Genomic DNA, 14082 nt, shown 5'->3' with positions numbered 1-14082 from the left:
TAAAGTTCAAAGATAAACGAGGTAAACTGAAAAATCTTTCCTTGAACCTTTCTCACCCAGCCTCCCAGCTCCCCTCTCGAGAGTCATCTTATGTGTTTATAAATATGTACAAAGATATTCCTTCTTCTTCGTTTTTTTTTTTTTTTTTTGTACCCAAACAGTAACTTACTAGATACACTTGTTCTGAGTCCTGGTTATTTTTATTACACTTTTAAAAATCCGGGAGTTAGCCCTTTATCGCGGCCGCTGGATGGAGCCCGTTCCCGGTTCTTCCGGCTCTCCACCCGCGTCTCCCATTCCAGGTCCTGGACGCCGCGGGGCTGCACCCTCCGTCGGATCCTGGCCGGTACCTCGCGACCCTGTTCTGCGCGGCTCCGGGGGTCCCGCGCGGCGGGCGTGGGAAGGGCGCCGGCGCCCCGCCCCCGCCTCTATGACGTCGGCGCCGGAACCTGGAATCCCGGCTCCCGGAGGGAAGGCCGGGAGGCGGCGACAGCTGCCGGAGCGGGTCTCTGGCGGTCTCTCGGGGGCGCGGGGCGCAGTCATGAGCGAATCCAGTATCAGTGCGCTCCCGCCCGGCAGGCCCAGCAGGCAGCCCTTCATCCACCAAGGTAGGGCGGCGGGGACCGGGCGCCAGGCGGCGGGCGGGCACGCGGGCACCCGGGCGCGCGGTGCTGGGAGCTCCGCGCGGGCCGGGTCCCCTCCCCACCTCCCGGCTTGGAGGAAAGCGGATCTTTCTTATTCCTGCTCTCGCTCCTCCAACCCATCCTGACCCCATTTAGAGACCTCTCTGCCAAAAGGAGCACTGGAGTGGGAGTCCCGATCGCTGTGAGTTTGTCTTCCCAGAGCTGGTCGAGGAGCCACCAGCTAGCCTCAAAATCATCCTATAAATTAAACGAAAAGATTATGAGAGCCCAGCTAGTCCTCACATTCTAATACGAGGTGCTGCTGTTAAGTCGCTTCAGTAGTGTCCGACTCTGTGTGACGCCATAGACGGCAGCCCACCAGGCTCCACTGTCCCTGGGATTCTCCAGGCAAGAACACTGGAGTGGGTTGCCATTTCCTTCTCCAATGCATGAAAGTGAAAAGTGAAAGGGAAGTCGCTCAGTCGTGTCCGACTCTTAGCGACCCCATGGACAGCAGCCCACCAGGCTCCTCCGTCCATTGGACTTTCCAGGCAAGAGTACTGGAATACGAGGTGACTGCCTCCCAAACACATGAGGCTTTACCATTAGATGGGCTTAGAACTGAATTCTCCCTGGGCTGTTGATCGCTGTGTGATCTTTGGTAAGTGACTTACCCTCTCTGAACCTCAGCTTCCTTCAGTAAAATGGGAATAAGCTGTTGGTAGGATTGGTTGAGACAAAAATGTGTGAAGTGCCTAGCGCAGTGCTTGATACAAGAAAGACACGATCAGTGGTAGCCAGCCACGTATTATATGCTTTTCCTTTTTCCCTTAGGTAAAAGTTAAGAAAGTGTATAGCTCTGTGAATTTTTGCATAAATGTGTAGAACTGCTACTCAGTCAAGACAGTGATGTTTTCAGCACCCAGCAGGCTTCCTTCCAGCATTTGTATATTTGCCCTTAACAAAATGCAAGACCCCACTGTGAAGTTTTATCTGCAGCGTTTTTTCTCTTTTAGTTTGAGAACAGAGATTTTGTTACAAGGATTTACAGTAAAATATATGTGTAGATTTGGGCATTGCTGCTGCTGCATTTGGGCATTGGACCCTTCTAATTGGATTGATCTCAACATTTAGAAGAAAAAAAAGAGAAAAACACCTTGAGAGACCCAAACTCTGGGAACTTGCTCAGGAATCAGAATAAAGAAGTCAGCCTGGAATTGACGTTAATCATTTTCTAATGCATTATAATGACTTCCCTGTAGCTCAAATGGTTAAGAATCTGAAATGAAGGAGATCAATGTTGGCTCCCTGGGTTGGGAAGATCCTTTGGAGAAGGGAACAGCAATCCACTCCAGTATTCTTGCCTGGAGAATCCCATGGACAGAGAAGCCTGGCGGGCTACAGTCCATGGGGTCGCAGAGAGTCAGACACGACTGAGGCATATATATATAACATCAGTCCAGTTCAGTTCAGTTCAGTTGCTCAGTCGTGTCTGAGTCTTTGCGACCCCATGAATTGAAGCACGCCAGGCCTCCCTGTCCATCACCAACTCCTGGAGTTCACTCAGACTCACGTCCAAACATAATGCATTATTAATAGTGTTGTTATGAGCTCAATTTCAGCCTTTCAGTAATAGCTATTCAAGTACTTTCCACTTGATTTTTTATTGCTCTTATTTTGTCACAATTCATCACATTTAAGATGCCAACACTGGTTTCCCATACAGAAGGCATGAGATTCATCTTTTTTATATCTTTGCTGGGTGTTCACAGGGGTCTCTAAGCATCTTTTCATGAGTATTATAACTAGCACCTCTGATTAAAAGATTCTTCCCTCTGCCTGCAATGCAGGAGACCACGGTTCGATTCCTGGGTTGGGAAGATCCCCTGGAGAAGGGAACGGCTACCCACTCCAGTGTTCTGGCCTGGAGAATCCCATGGACTGTGTAGTCCAAGATTCCCCTGGAGAAGGGAAAGGCTACCCACTCCAGTGTTCTGGCCTAGAGAATTCCATGGACTGTATAGTCCAAGGGGTCGCAAAGAGTCAGACACAACTGAGCAACTTTCACTTTCCCTTAGCTTGAACAGATGATATTTTATGACCTTGTACCCACAAGCACGAGTGGGGGACTCAGAAGGGACTGTGTTTATAACTTTGTTGCACTTTGTAAGCCATGACGCACTGTATGAGCATCATGGGAGGACAGCTGGAGGGAGGCAGGAGACAAAGGGGCATCTGGTTTATAGAAATGGGAAATGTGTATCCTTCTTAATGATAAAACAGATCACAATGCTTGCCTTATTTTTTTCTCATGGTTTATTACATTGAATATAGTTTCCTGTATTATACAGAAGGATCCTGTTGTTTATCCGTTCTGTATATAATATTTTGCATCTGCTAATCCCAAACTCCCAATCCATCATTCCCCCAAACTCTTTCCCTTTGGCAGCCCCAAGTCTGTTCTCAATGTCTGTGAATCTGTTTCTGTTTCATAGGTAAGTTTGTGTCGTATTTTAGATTCTACATATAAGTTATATTGTATGGTATTTGTCTTTCTTTTTCTGACTTACCTCACTTAGTATGATGATCTCTAGGTCCATATGTGTGGCTGCAAATGGCATTCTTTCTTTCTTTCTTATAGTTGAATAAACAATATACTTGATCGGCTCAGTGGTAAAGAATTCGCCTGCCAGTGCACAAGACCAGGGTTTGATCCTTGGGTCTCGAAGGTCCCCTGGAGAAGGGAATGACAACTCACTCCAGTATTCCTGCCTGGGAAATCCCATGGACAGAGGAGCCTATTGGTCTACAGTCCATGGGATCGAAAAAGAGCTGGATACAACTTGGTGGCTAAACAGGGCTTCCCTAGTGGCTTGGACAGTAAAGAATCTGCCTGCAATGCAGGAGACCCAGTTTTGATCCCTGGGTCTGGAAGATCCCCTGGAGAAGGGAATGGCTACCCACTCCACTATTCTTGTCTGGAGAATTCCATGGGCAGAGGAGCTTGATGGGCTACTGTCCATGGGGCTGCAGAGTCAGACATGACCGAGCAACTAACACTTTCACTTAACTTTCACTTAGTGACTAAACAACAGTACTTCCTTTCTTAATTAAAACTTTACAGTGGCTTCCCACTGCTCTGAGAATAAATTTACGGCCTCCAACAAGGACCCTAGCACACCTCTGCAGGCTCTCATCACCTCCAGCCTTACCTTAGCCCATCTCGCTCCAGTTACGCTGACTGCCTTGTCATTCCTCCAGCATATCAATGTCATTTCTGCCTCAGGACCTTTACTTCTGCTGCTCTTTGCCTGGAGTACATTTCTCTTTGATCTTCATATGGCACCTCTTTCTGCTTCCTGCCAGGTCTCTGCTCACTTGTCACATCAGAGAGACAGACCTCTGGAGTCTTGTTGTCTGCAGAAGTGGCCCATCCCTCTTACCCTGACCAGTTACCTTGCTTATGCCTTCAAAAGCACTTAGCACCATCTGAAGTCATCTGGTTTGAACATTTCCTCATTTATTTAGCTCTTGTCCCTTCTAGACTGTGGGTGATATGAGAAGCAGAGGCTTTTTCTTGTTCCTCTGGGATGTAGAACAGCATCCGGCACATGGTACCTGCTGAACATTCATTGAATAAATGAATGATGGGCTGTACCTGATTTCTCTGAGGCAGCAGTGAGTGGTAGCATGAAGCATGATCTTAATTCTCTGCCCAGGAATTGAACCTGGGTAGCCTGGATGAATACCAGGAATCCTAGCCGCCACCAGACCTGCAAGGGCTAGAGGCTAAAAGCTGTTTTTCCCTGGATCTTTGCCCCCAGGGGAAATTCTTTTCTCACAGAGGCAAAAACTGTAAATGCAGGTATAATGTTTAATATTAGAGATACATCACAACCACAAGAGGGAGAGAACAGAGAGAAATGGTTTAGTTAAGACGGAAGAAAAGCAGAGATGCACACCCATAGAGAAAGGGTTTGGACATCCCCCCTAGTGAGGAGGAATGCAGAAAAGAGGTGGTTAAGTCATTATATAGACCTCCCCTACATAGGTCTGCAACTTTTTTCCAAGATGGATTTCAGCCCAGAGGCCTATGTGACACCCTTAGCATCACATATTATGGGGTGATGTCTCCTCCTTTTTGACCCCCAATGTCTCCCTTGCCCCAGGGATGGGAAATATATGACCCTTTAAAGCATTTAATCTCACTCTGTCCCTGCCACAAAAATGACTAATGTCTGGTTATTAACCCTATTCCAGTTGCTGCTTTCTATATCAAGGTGTAGATCTCGAAATATAGACAGGAGTCTAGTCATAAATAGGTAGTCCTGGAGCCTGATTGTCTCTTGCTTTGGGAGATATAAACGGGACTGGAGTTCATCTTCTTATGCCAGGAGGTTGAACAGGAGGCTAGTTGTAAATGCCTAGCCTAGGGCCCATCTCCTGCCTCATACCTGCAGCCACAATGGGAGCTGTAGTGTAGTTGGTTTTGAGTCTAGACTTTGGACTCCCAGATGCCCATCCTCTTTTTCCCGTTTACTGGTTTTGTCCTTGAGAAAGGCACGTAAGTGCTTGGTGCCTCAGTTTCCTTATGGATTAAATAATGATAAAACCTACTTCAGGAGTCATTTCAAGGATTCAGATAATTTACATAAATAAGTACTTATATCATTTATCTATGCTGTGTAACAAATTATCCCTACGTTTAGAAGCTTAAAACAATAATAATCACGTATCTCCCAGTTTCTGTGGGTCAGGAATTGGGAAATGACCTGTCTCAGATTTCCTGGCCCAGAGTCTCTTGTGAAGTTGCAGTTGTGGGGTCAGCCAGTGTAGCCACTCAGTCACCTGAACGCTTGCCTGGGGCTGACGGATCCCTTCCAGGATGACTTGCTCACATGGATGGGCGGACACTGGCTGTTGACAGGAGGCCTCAGTTCCTCTCCATGTGGACCTCACAGAGGGCTGTCTTAAGTGTCCTCGAGACACAGTGGCTGGCTTCTTCCAGAGCAGATGATCCAAGAGAGAGCAAGGTGGAACCTGTGGTGTCTTATACGAGCTGGTCTTAGAAATCACTCTGTTACTTGTTTGGTTCCCATGGGTCAGCCCTGTTCAGTGTGAGTGGGGCCTGTTTAAAGGCATGAATGTTGGGAGGAGAATATTGTACTCTTCCTGGGGGGAGGGAGTGCATTCTGGGGACTGACTGCTGTGACCATGTAAGCATTAACTGTTGTTATGATGTCTCTGTTCCCCTGTGTTCAGTTCCTCAGTTGTGTCTGACTCTCTGCAACCCCATGGACTGTAACCTGCCAGGCTCCTCTGTCCATGGGATTTCCCAGGCAGGAATACTGGCCTGGGTTGCCATTTCCTCCTCCAGAGGATCTTCCTGGCTCAGGGATCAAACCCACATCTCCTGCATTGCAGGTAGATTCTTTACCACTAAGGTCACCTGGGAAGTCCCTTTGTGTTCCTACAAGATGACAAACATCCAGAGTCTTCACGTTTTGCATCCTTGTTGGTAGTCAGTTGTATGTATAGTGGTTTGTTTGGGCGTCCCTTATTTTAGTGGACACTATGATTCTGGGATAATCGAAACGAAAAAGGATGGTTGGCCTGGAGAGTCTTAGGCCATGTTATGAAATTCCCTCTGTTCCATGAAGTTTAGACAGTGTCCCATAAAGTCTATCTCAGAAGCTTTTCCCAAATATTTTAGACCCTCTAAAATTACAATAAGCCATAACGGCTCCTTCCCCTTTCCTCTCTCATGACTCAGAATTACTCTAACCACATATGCCCAGAGAGACTGTTCCAGCCCATCAGGACTTCATTCCGTTCGGTTCAGTCGCTCAGTCATGTCCGACTCCATACCAGCCAGTAAATGAGGTGTGCAGTATGTGTAGGGTAACTGCATGCTGTTCCAGTCAGGAGTCCTTCAGCTAGCATGCATGCAGTGCCTTCTTTAGGGGAGGATGGAGGTATAATTCATGTAACAAAATCACCCAATTTGAAGTGTGCAATTTAGCACCTTGTAGTGCATTCAAAATATGAAACAACCATCACACCTCTAATTCCAAAATGGCTTCATACCCTGGTCTGCTAGTGTCACTGAAAGGATTTAATGAGATAAGCTTGTCAAATGGGGTTGAATGGTAGCTCTTGGTTTGATTATTAGCATGTTATCATTACGCTTATTAGGGCCTTTTCTAGCCCCTTATTATAAGGTTTGATGACTGCAGGTGTTCTAGCATTACCTGATAGACACTTATGTAGTTAAACAGCTATTCTGTGGGCTATTTTAGTCTGACAGATTGTATGAAATTTGAAGACAAGTAACCATTTGACCTGTAGTGGTTTTTCTGGTTTTATGTTTTTACTTTATCTGCTAGGTCCATTCATCCAGGTCACTCCTCAAAGGTGTCCTGGGTCTGAGGACTCTTGTTCAGGTCTGGACACAGACTGAAGTGGTTGGTTCTCTGGTGAGCCAGCCATCTGACCTGAGTGATTTTTCCCCCCTCTGTCTAGGAGAGGCCGAGAGCTCCGTCTGCCCAGCAGCTCAGGCCCAGATTAGGCCCAAAGGCCACCCTCAGTGGCTTTTTTTGGTTTGTTTTTTGCAGGAAGTAAAGAATTTAAGGTATAAAAGGGGGAAATGACTTTTCAGTGCTGTAAACTTTGTTGCAGTCTGGCTTGCTTTTAAAAGGAGCATTGTTTGGCTGTGGGACCACCCAGTCCTTCTGTGGGGCCGCCCCCACCCTCCTCCCAGGAGGAGGCCAGAAACTGACTCTGAGCCAAAAGCATGTACCAGGCGTGAGCCCAGTGATGAAAGAGGCGGGCGAGGGACGTGCTTTCATGAAGCTTCTAATCCAACACGGGAGACCCTAAACAGAGGGAAATAGGATCAGAGACAGCTAAGCATAGCTGCTGAGAAGAAGATAAACAGGTGATGGTATAGAGAGGAGAGCGGCTGCCTGCTGACTCTCCAGGAGGGACCACTGAGCTGAGGTCCAGGGATTCGGAGGAGCCAGTGCAGGTGAGTGGGAAGAACAGGTGGGAAGAGCGTTCAAGAGGGGCAGTGAGGGGAGCAGAGGGCAGAGGTGGGGAGGACCTGCGTGCATCTGAGGAGGCCTCGGGCTGGAGCTTGGAGAAGAGATGGGATGAGCGCAGCAAGCTGGAACCAGTTCCTGAAGGTCTGGCAGACTCCCTTAGCAGTTGAATTTGGGACTCGCATGTATAACTTTCTGGAATTCCTTACAGCCACTCAACGTAGGTGGTATTCAGTTTCAGTTGAGTCGCTCAGTCGTATCTGACTCTTTGCAACACCATGGACTTCAGCACGCCAGGCCTCCCTGTCCATCAGCAACTCCCGGAGCTTGCTCAAACTCATGTCCATCGAGTCGGTGATGCCATTGAGTCGGTGATGCCATCGAGTAGGTGGTATTACTTGCCCATTTTACCTCCCTGGAAACTGAGGCCCTGAGAAGTTACTTGGCAAGCTACTGAAGCAGAAGGAAGTTAATGCTGCAAATCTAGAGCTGCTGTATCTGTGTATCTGTGACATGTTTTTTTAGCCAACCCCATGCTAATCACCAGGGGTATAAGGGTGAGTAAGACCTGCTGAGGTCTTTGCCCTCATGGTTCAGACCTTAAGTCAGCCTTGGACAAAGCTCTTGTCTTCTCTGAACTTTCTGTATTGCAAAATGAGAGCAAAATGTAAGAAAAGCCCATCCTGAGGGTCACAGGAGATAACTATGTCAAGGGTTTGACATAATCATGGCACGTGGTAAATGCTCAGTAAAGGCGAATGTGGTTATTGTCACTTCCAGGAATGTTGGAAATCATTTTTGGAGAGGTCCTAGCCAAGGAAGATAAATTCCACATAGGGAATCCTTAGCAAGAAGACCTCCTCCCCCAACTGCAGATTACGTTAAATTCATCAGTAAATAACCAGAGTCCTGGCTTCAAGTACATAGCACAGTATGCTGGGCACTGCTCTCAGCTCGGGGTCTGCAAACTACTGTTGTTGTGTTGTTTAGTTGCTAAGTCATTTCTGACTCTGCGACCCCATGAACTATAGCCCGTCGATGTTCTCTGTCCATGGGATTTCCCAGGCAAGAACACTGGAGTAGGTTGCCATTTCCATCTCTAGAGGATCTTCCTGACCCAGGAATTGAACCTGAGTCTCCTGCAACCCATGGGCCTAGTCTGAACCACCATCTGTTTTTATGAAGTTTCATTAGAAAACAGTCATGCACATTCATTTATGGATTATGGCTGCTGCAGTGGCAGGTTGAATAGTTGTAGCAGAAACTGTGTGGTGAATAGTATTTACTATCTGGTTCTTTACAGAAAAGGTTTGCTGTCCTCTTTTCTAAGCACTTGACATACAATAGCCATTTAATCCTTAAGATGGCTATGTGAGGTGGGAACTGCTGCCCCTATTTTACAGGTGGGAAAACTGAGGCATGGAATGGTCAAGAAACTTGCCAGGTCACACAGGTAGCAAGTGGAGCTGGGGTTAGAATCCAGGCAGCAGGCTATGGAGCCAGTGCACTTAACCACCAGGTGGTCTTGTCACCTCCTTAGACAGACAGGATCACAGTAACTGCTCTGTGGACAGCCCACTGGATGCTCTACAAGCTTGGAAACCAGGAGACCTGGGTTCTGGGGCCTGCATGACTCCGATTGCCCTGAGCAGTTAGTCACTGCTCCTGAAGGCTTTTTGCTTGTCTGGTCATAAAGCCTTGGACCCAGTCATTCCCCAGGTGCCCCACCCAGGTGCCCAGTGGTGTGACTCATGCAGGTCCTCCCTGCCCTGCAGTTCTCAAGTCTGGCAGACGGAGGAAGCTCTCAAGGCCCTGGCTCCTCCCCTCTCGGACTAGACTCTGGACTCCTATGAACGAGGCCCCTCTGTGTTGTTCAATACGGTAGCTACTAGCTATGAAGTGAAGTGAAGTGAAAGTCACTCAGTCGTGTCCGACTCTTTGCAACCCCATGGACTATACAGTTCATGAAATTCTCCAGGCCAGAATACTGGAGTGGGTTGGCCTTTCCCTTCTCCAGGGGATCTTCCCAGCCCAGGGATTGAACACAGGTCTTCCGCATTGAGGGTGGATTCTTTACCAGCTGAGCCACAAGGGAAGCCCAGATACTAGCTATATGTGGCTGTAAAGTGTAAATTGAATAAAGTCTGATAAAATTAAAAATTCATTTCCTTAGTCTCACCAGCCACATTTCAGTTATGCAGTGGCCACTCGTGGTTACCATATCAAACGGTACAATTATAGAACATTTCCATCACTGCAGGACAATGTGACCTGATACGTGATGTTCTGCCATGGGATACAGCCAGACTGACCTGTGTAGCTCAAGGACAAAAATAGCCACAGGGCTGCTCAGAGAGATCCTGAGTCAGATGATGTCATTCTTCTGTTAAATCTGAGTCAGATGATGTCATTCTTCTGCTCAGAATCCCCCTCAGTTCCTACCTTCACCGAAGTATGTTAACACCATTCCCCATAGGCCCTATGTGGCCAAACTTGTTTTTCCCAACCTCCTACCCCATTCCTCTCTTTTTGCAGACTCTCCTTCAGCTACATTGGCCTCCTTTCTTGTTCCTTGAAATTACTAGCCACGGTCCTGCCCCAGGGCCCTTGTAAACTTTTTTTTTTTTTTTTTTAATGTTTATGTATTTATTTGGCTGTGTTGGGTCTTAGTTGCAGCATGCAGGATCTTCATTGCGTCATGCAAGATCTTTCATTGCAGCACACAGACTTGGTTGCCCGATGGCATGTGAAATCTTAGTTCCCCGACCAGGATCGAACCTGTGTCCACTTGCATTGAAAGGCAGATTCTTAACCACTGGACCACCAGGCCCTTTATACTTGCTCTTCTCTGTCTATCTCTACCTTGCCCATCTTTATTTTTCTCCATTCATCTATCACCATTTGAAATACACTTACTAAATTTTATTGTCTGTTTCCTCCAGAGGCAGGGAGAGTTTTTAAGGTCATCTTCAAGGCTGCGTCCTAGTCCTCGAACAGTGCATGTCACATAGCAATTGCTCAGTAAATCTTTTTGAGTGAGTGAGTGAGTGAATGGCTTGATGGGTGGGTGGGTGGGTGGGTGGCCTTGCCAGAAGTAGGGCCATGATGAGTCCCTGGCATCGGAGGTTTTTGAGCACTTGGTGGAGATGTCATAGCAGCTTTGACCAGACCCCCTGGACCGTGAGCCCCTGCATTAAGAACCTTTGGCAGCTGGCCAGTTATTGGGCAGATTATCCAGATGCCTAGCCCCAGTTAGCATCCAAAATAAAAACAATGTCACACACATAGACATAAGTGGAAATAAGTCTAAGAAACCCTGAAATTGTTGTCTACATTGTCTTATTGGTAACGTCAAACTGAGTGTATATGCACGTGTCTAATAGGGTTGGCTTATGTAAAGTACCTGAAATAGAAAAGGATGTAATATATGGTCAGGGGCCCCCCAGGTGGCTCAGTGGTAAAGAATCTGCCTGCCAATGCAGGAGACGCGGGTTTGATCACTGGCTAACCCACTCCAGTATTCTTGCCTGGGAAATGTCATGGACAGAGAAGCCGGGTGGGTTACAGTCCATGGGGTTGCAAAGAATCAGACATGACTTAGTGACTAAATAGCAGCAGCCAGCAGTGTGTGGCCAACATCTCAATACTTTTTGCTAACTTTTTCAGTTGTGAAAAAAAAATCATGTCTAAAGAAAATAATATTAAGTGCTTAAATTCCTTAGATCTTTTTCTCAATTTTGGTGCCCGTGTGTTGGTGGTGTGCTAAATATTTACTTTGATCTGCCTGATGGGTGAGCCAGTGTTGCCTGTATCCTCAGCACCAAATTCATTTATTCACAATTGATGCTTGCGTTCATTAATTTAACAGATTTTTATTAAGCATCCACTGTGAGTCAGGCTCTGTGCTAGAACCTGGGGACTCAGTGGTAAAGGAGAGAGATGAGGTCCCTTTGCTCATGAAGGTCACAGTCTAATGGTGGAGGGAAAGGGTCAGAGACTATGCAGGTAAATCCTTAGGGAGGAGGATGGGATAATGACAGGGATGTAGTAGGCTGGACACTTAGGAGACACGTGCTGGTTGGAGGAGGGAGGGAAAGCTCTTGCAGGCAGGAAGCAAGTCTGCAAACCTTCATCGTCTCCAGAGCCTTGGGCTCCAGCCCAGGGTCCCACCCAGAGAGGGACCCCATACAAGGTATCAAACAGAACTGATTCCCACAGCAACTGGCAGGTTGCCTGGACCAGATGACCCAGAAGGTCCCTTCTTTCCTAGAGTTCCCACGATTCTTTGAGGGAAGAAAAACCCTGAAGGGAAGCCAGCACCCATCCAGTCGGGCTAGGTTTTTGGCAAGCTCGTGAGGGAGGTGGTGGTGGTTTTAGTGCCTTTTGGCCTGTGCCCACATTCTGGGAATGTTTGTGCCCTTTGGTGTAGGAGTTGGTGTCCTGTGGAAAGAGCTGCCAGGGAAATTGGGACCTGAAGATGCTCTCTAGATGTGCCTGTCTCTGCCCATTCATTCATTCATTCTTCAGATGGAGGGCTTTCTGTGAGCACGACATTGCTCTGAAGCTTCAAAGAGGCTAACTTTGTTCTTAACCTGGAAGGGCAGCATTGTTATACCTTCCCCTGCCTCCATATCTCCTGTAATTATCTGGCCGTCCTCCCACCTAAGTAACCACCTACTTGCTGAAATCTGGCTCCAGTGGCTAATAGATTCTAGAGCTTCCTAGATGGGGGCACCCCAGTATCTGAGACATGCCCCTGCCTCCCAGGCAAATGGTCATCAAGGAGCCCACACACCACAGGCTTAAATGATCAGCTCAAGAGAACATCTGACATTCATGAGACATTCTTGTCCTCTCAAACGAGAAATCCACGGCTAGGAGAGGTGATGCTACCTGCCTTTCTAAGAAGCGGTAGAACCAGGAGTCTGTCTTGGCATCAAAGCCTTGGGCAAGCTGCCATCTCTCTGGGCCTCAGGTCCCTGAAGAAAGCCAGGGCACCTCCCCCAGGTTGGCATAAGAAATTCAGTGACATCATGCTGTAGAAAGTGTGTGGTCCTAGATACATAGGGTTGGAGGTAGATCAGCTATAAAAATGATGCCTGTGTCCAAAGGTTGTGAATTTTTTTTTTTTTTTTTTTTTACTTGAAGATGGAGAACTTCCAGGGATGTCTGAAAAGAAAAAAGCATTCCTCTTCAATGATGGCCGTTTTGGATTTTCTTTGTGGGGGAGGGTCACATTGCGGCATGCGGGATCTTAGTTCCCTGTCCAGGGATCAAACCTGTGCCCCCTGCAGTAGAAGCTCGGGGTCCTATTCTGAGGACCACTGGCCAGTGGGAATCACTGGCCATTTTGAAAATAGAATTTTCCACAAGAGACTGTTGTTGGGAAATGTGGACAGGATGTATCCTTCCTGCGGTGTGGATGCAAGAATAATCCAATAGTTAATTTGTATGGCATTGTAGTGTCTATGAAGTATTTTCAAATTATAGTAAAGCCTATAGCTTTGCCACGTGATAGGTTCCTAGTTTCAGCACTTCCAGCTGTGTGAGTGGCAAAACACCTAGCCTTCTGAGCCTCAGTTTCTTCGTCTGTAAAATAGGACAATTCTGTTCAAAGAGCAGCTCAGAAAATTGAGTGTGGTGATGCATACTGTGTACTTCAAATAGTTCAAATCTTCCCAGCCAGTATTATTTATCCTGGTGGTAAATGTGTCCTCATGATCACGTTGATGAGATCAGGGTATTATATCCCCTGTTTCTGAGATGAGAAACAAGTGACTCAGAGACGGTCTTTGTCTCCACTGGGGTGCCAGCTTCCAGCTCCAGCCCTGGGTCCCTGACCTCGTGGTCACTGAATATAAAGTGAATTTGCCCCTCCAGATGCAAAGACCTTTGTTCTGGTTAATAACAGCCCTTTGTTGCTGGCCAGAGGGAGAAGCAGCCTCCAGCTGGGCTTGGACTCCATAGCCTTCAGTCCACTCCCTCCCCGCCCCTTGTGTTTGCTTAGGGACCACATTACCAATGGAAGTTTATGGAAGTCTGTCATACCCTCAGGGAGTGCGGGGGCCTGGGAGTGAAAGGTTGAGTGGGATTCACAGGCTTATACTTGGCGACTGGCAGGGCTCCAGACGCGTGTCTGTGTCATCATCAATGGGTCAGCTGCTACACCGTGTGAACACGCCCATCAGAGAGGTGACGATTACAGCTCTGCACCATTAGACTCCAGCTTGGATCAAGCCTTGGCCAGTCCCCCGCTCTCAGTGCCCTGCTCTCTATAAGTACATTTACGGAGCCTGCTGCGTGCCGGGCTGTGCTCAGTGTTTCTATCTGCATGATCGCCTTTGATTCTCATAAGCTGGCTCTCCTGTGATGGGTCTTGTCCTTAGCCTCAAAACCTACAGAGTGACCCTTTGAAATGT

The 14082-nt window shown here is 47.5% G+C and overlaps 1 protein-coding gene across 3 annotated transcripts in view; it reads left to right on the top strand.

The window, feature by feature from the left end:
* The first annotated feature begins 300 nt into the window (after positions 1-300).
* Positions 301-14082, top strand: part of TMC7 (transmembrane channel like 7) — a 62628-nt gene continuing 48846 nt past the window's right edge. The window contains exon 1 of one of the 3 annotated variants that reach the window (XM_019987921.2): positions 301-608. In XM_019987921.2, the coding sequence (XP_019843480.2) occupies positions 431-608 (178 nt within the window). In that variant the 5' untranslated portion in view covers positions 301-430. Of the gene's footprint in view, positions 609-976; positions 1285-14082 lie in introns of those variants that run through there. The other 2 variants (XM_019987920.2, XM_070779726.1) reach the window with 2 other exon arrangements.

This window comes from Bos indicus, chromosome 25 (assembly GCF_029378745.1).
Source record: "Bos indicus isolate NIAB-ARS_2022 breed Sahiwal x Tharparkar chromosome 25, NIAB-ARS_B.indTharparkar_mat_pri_1.0, whole genome shotgun sequence".
In the NCBI taxonomy this organism is placed as follows: Eukaryota; Metazoa; Chordata; class Mammalia; order Artiodactyla; family Bovidae; genus Bos; species Bos indicus.
The sequence above is the reverse complement of the archived record's forward strand: the minus strand, read 5'-3'. Positions and strand labels throughout refer to the sequence as shown.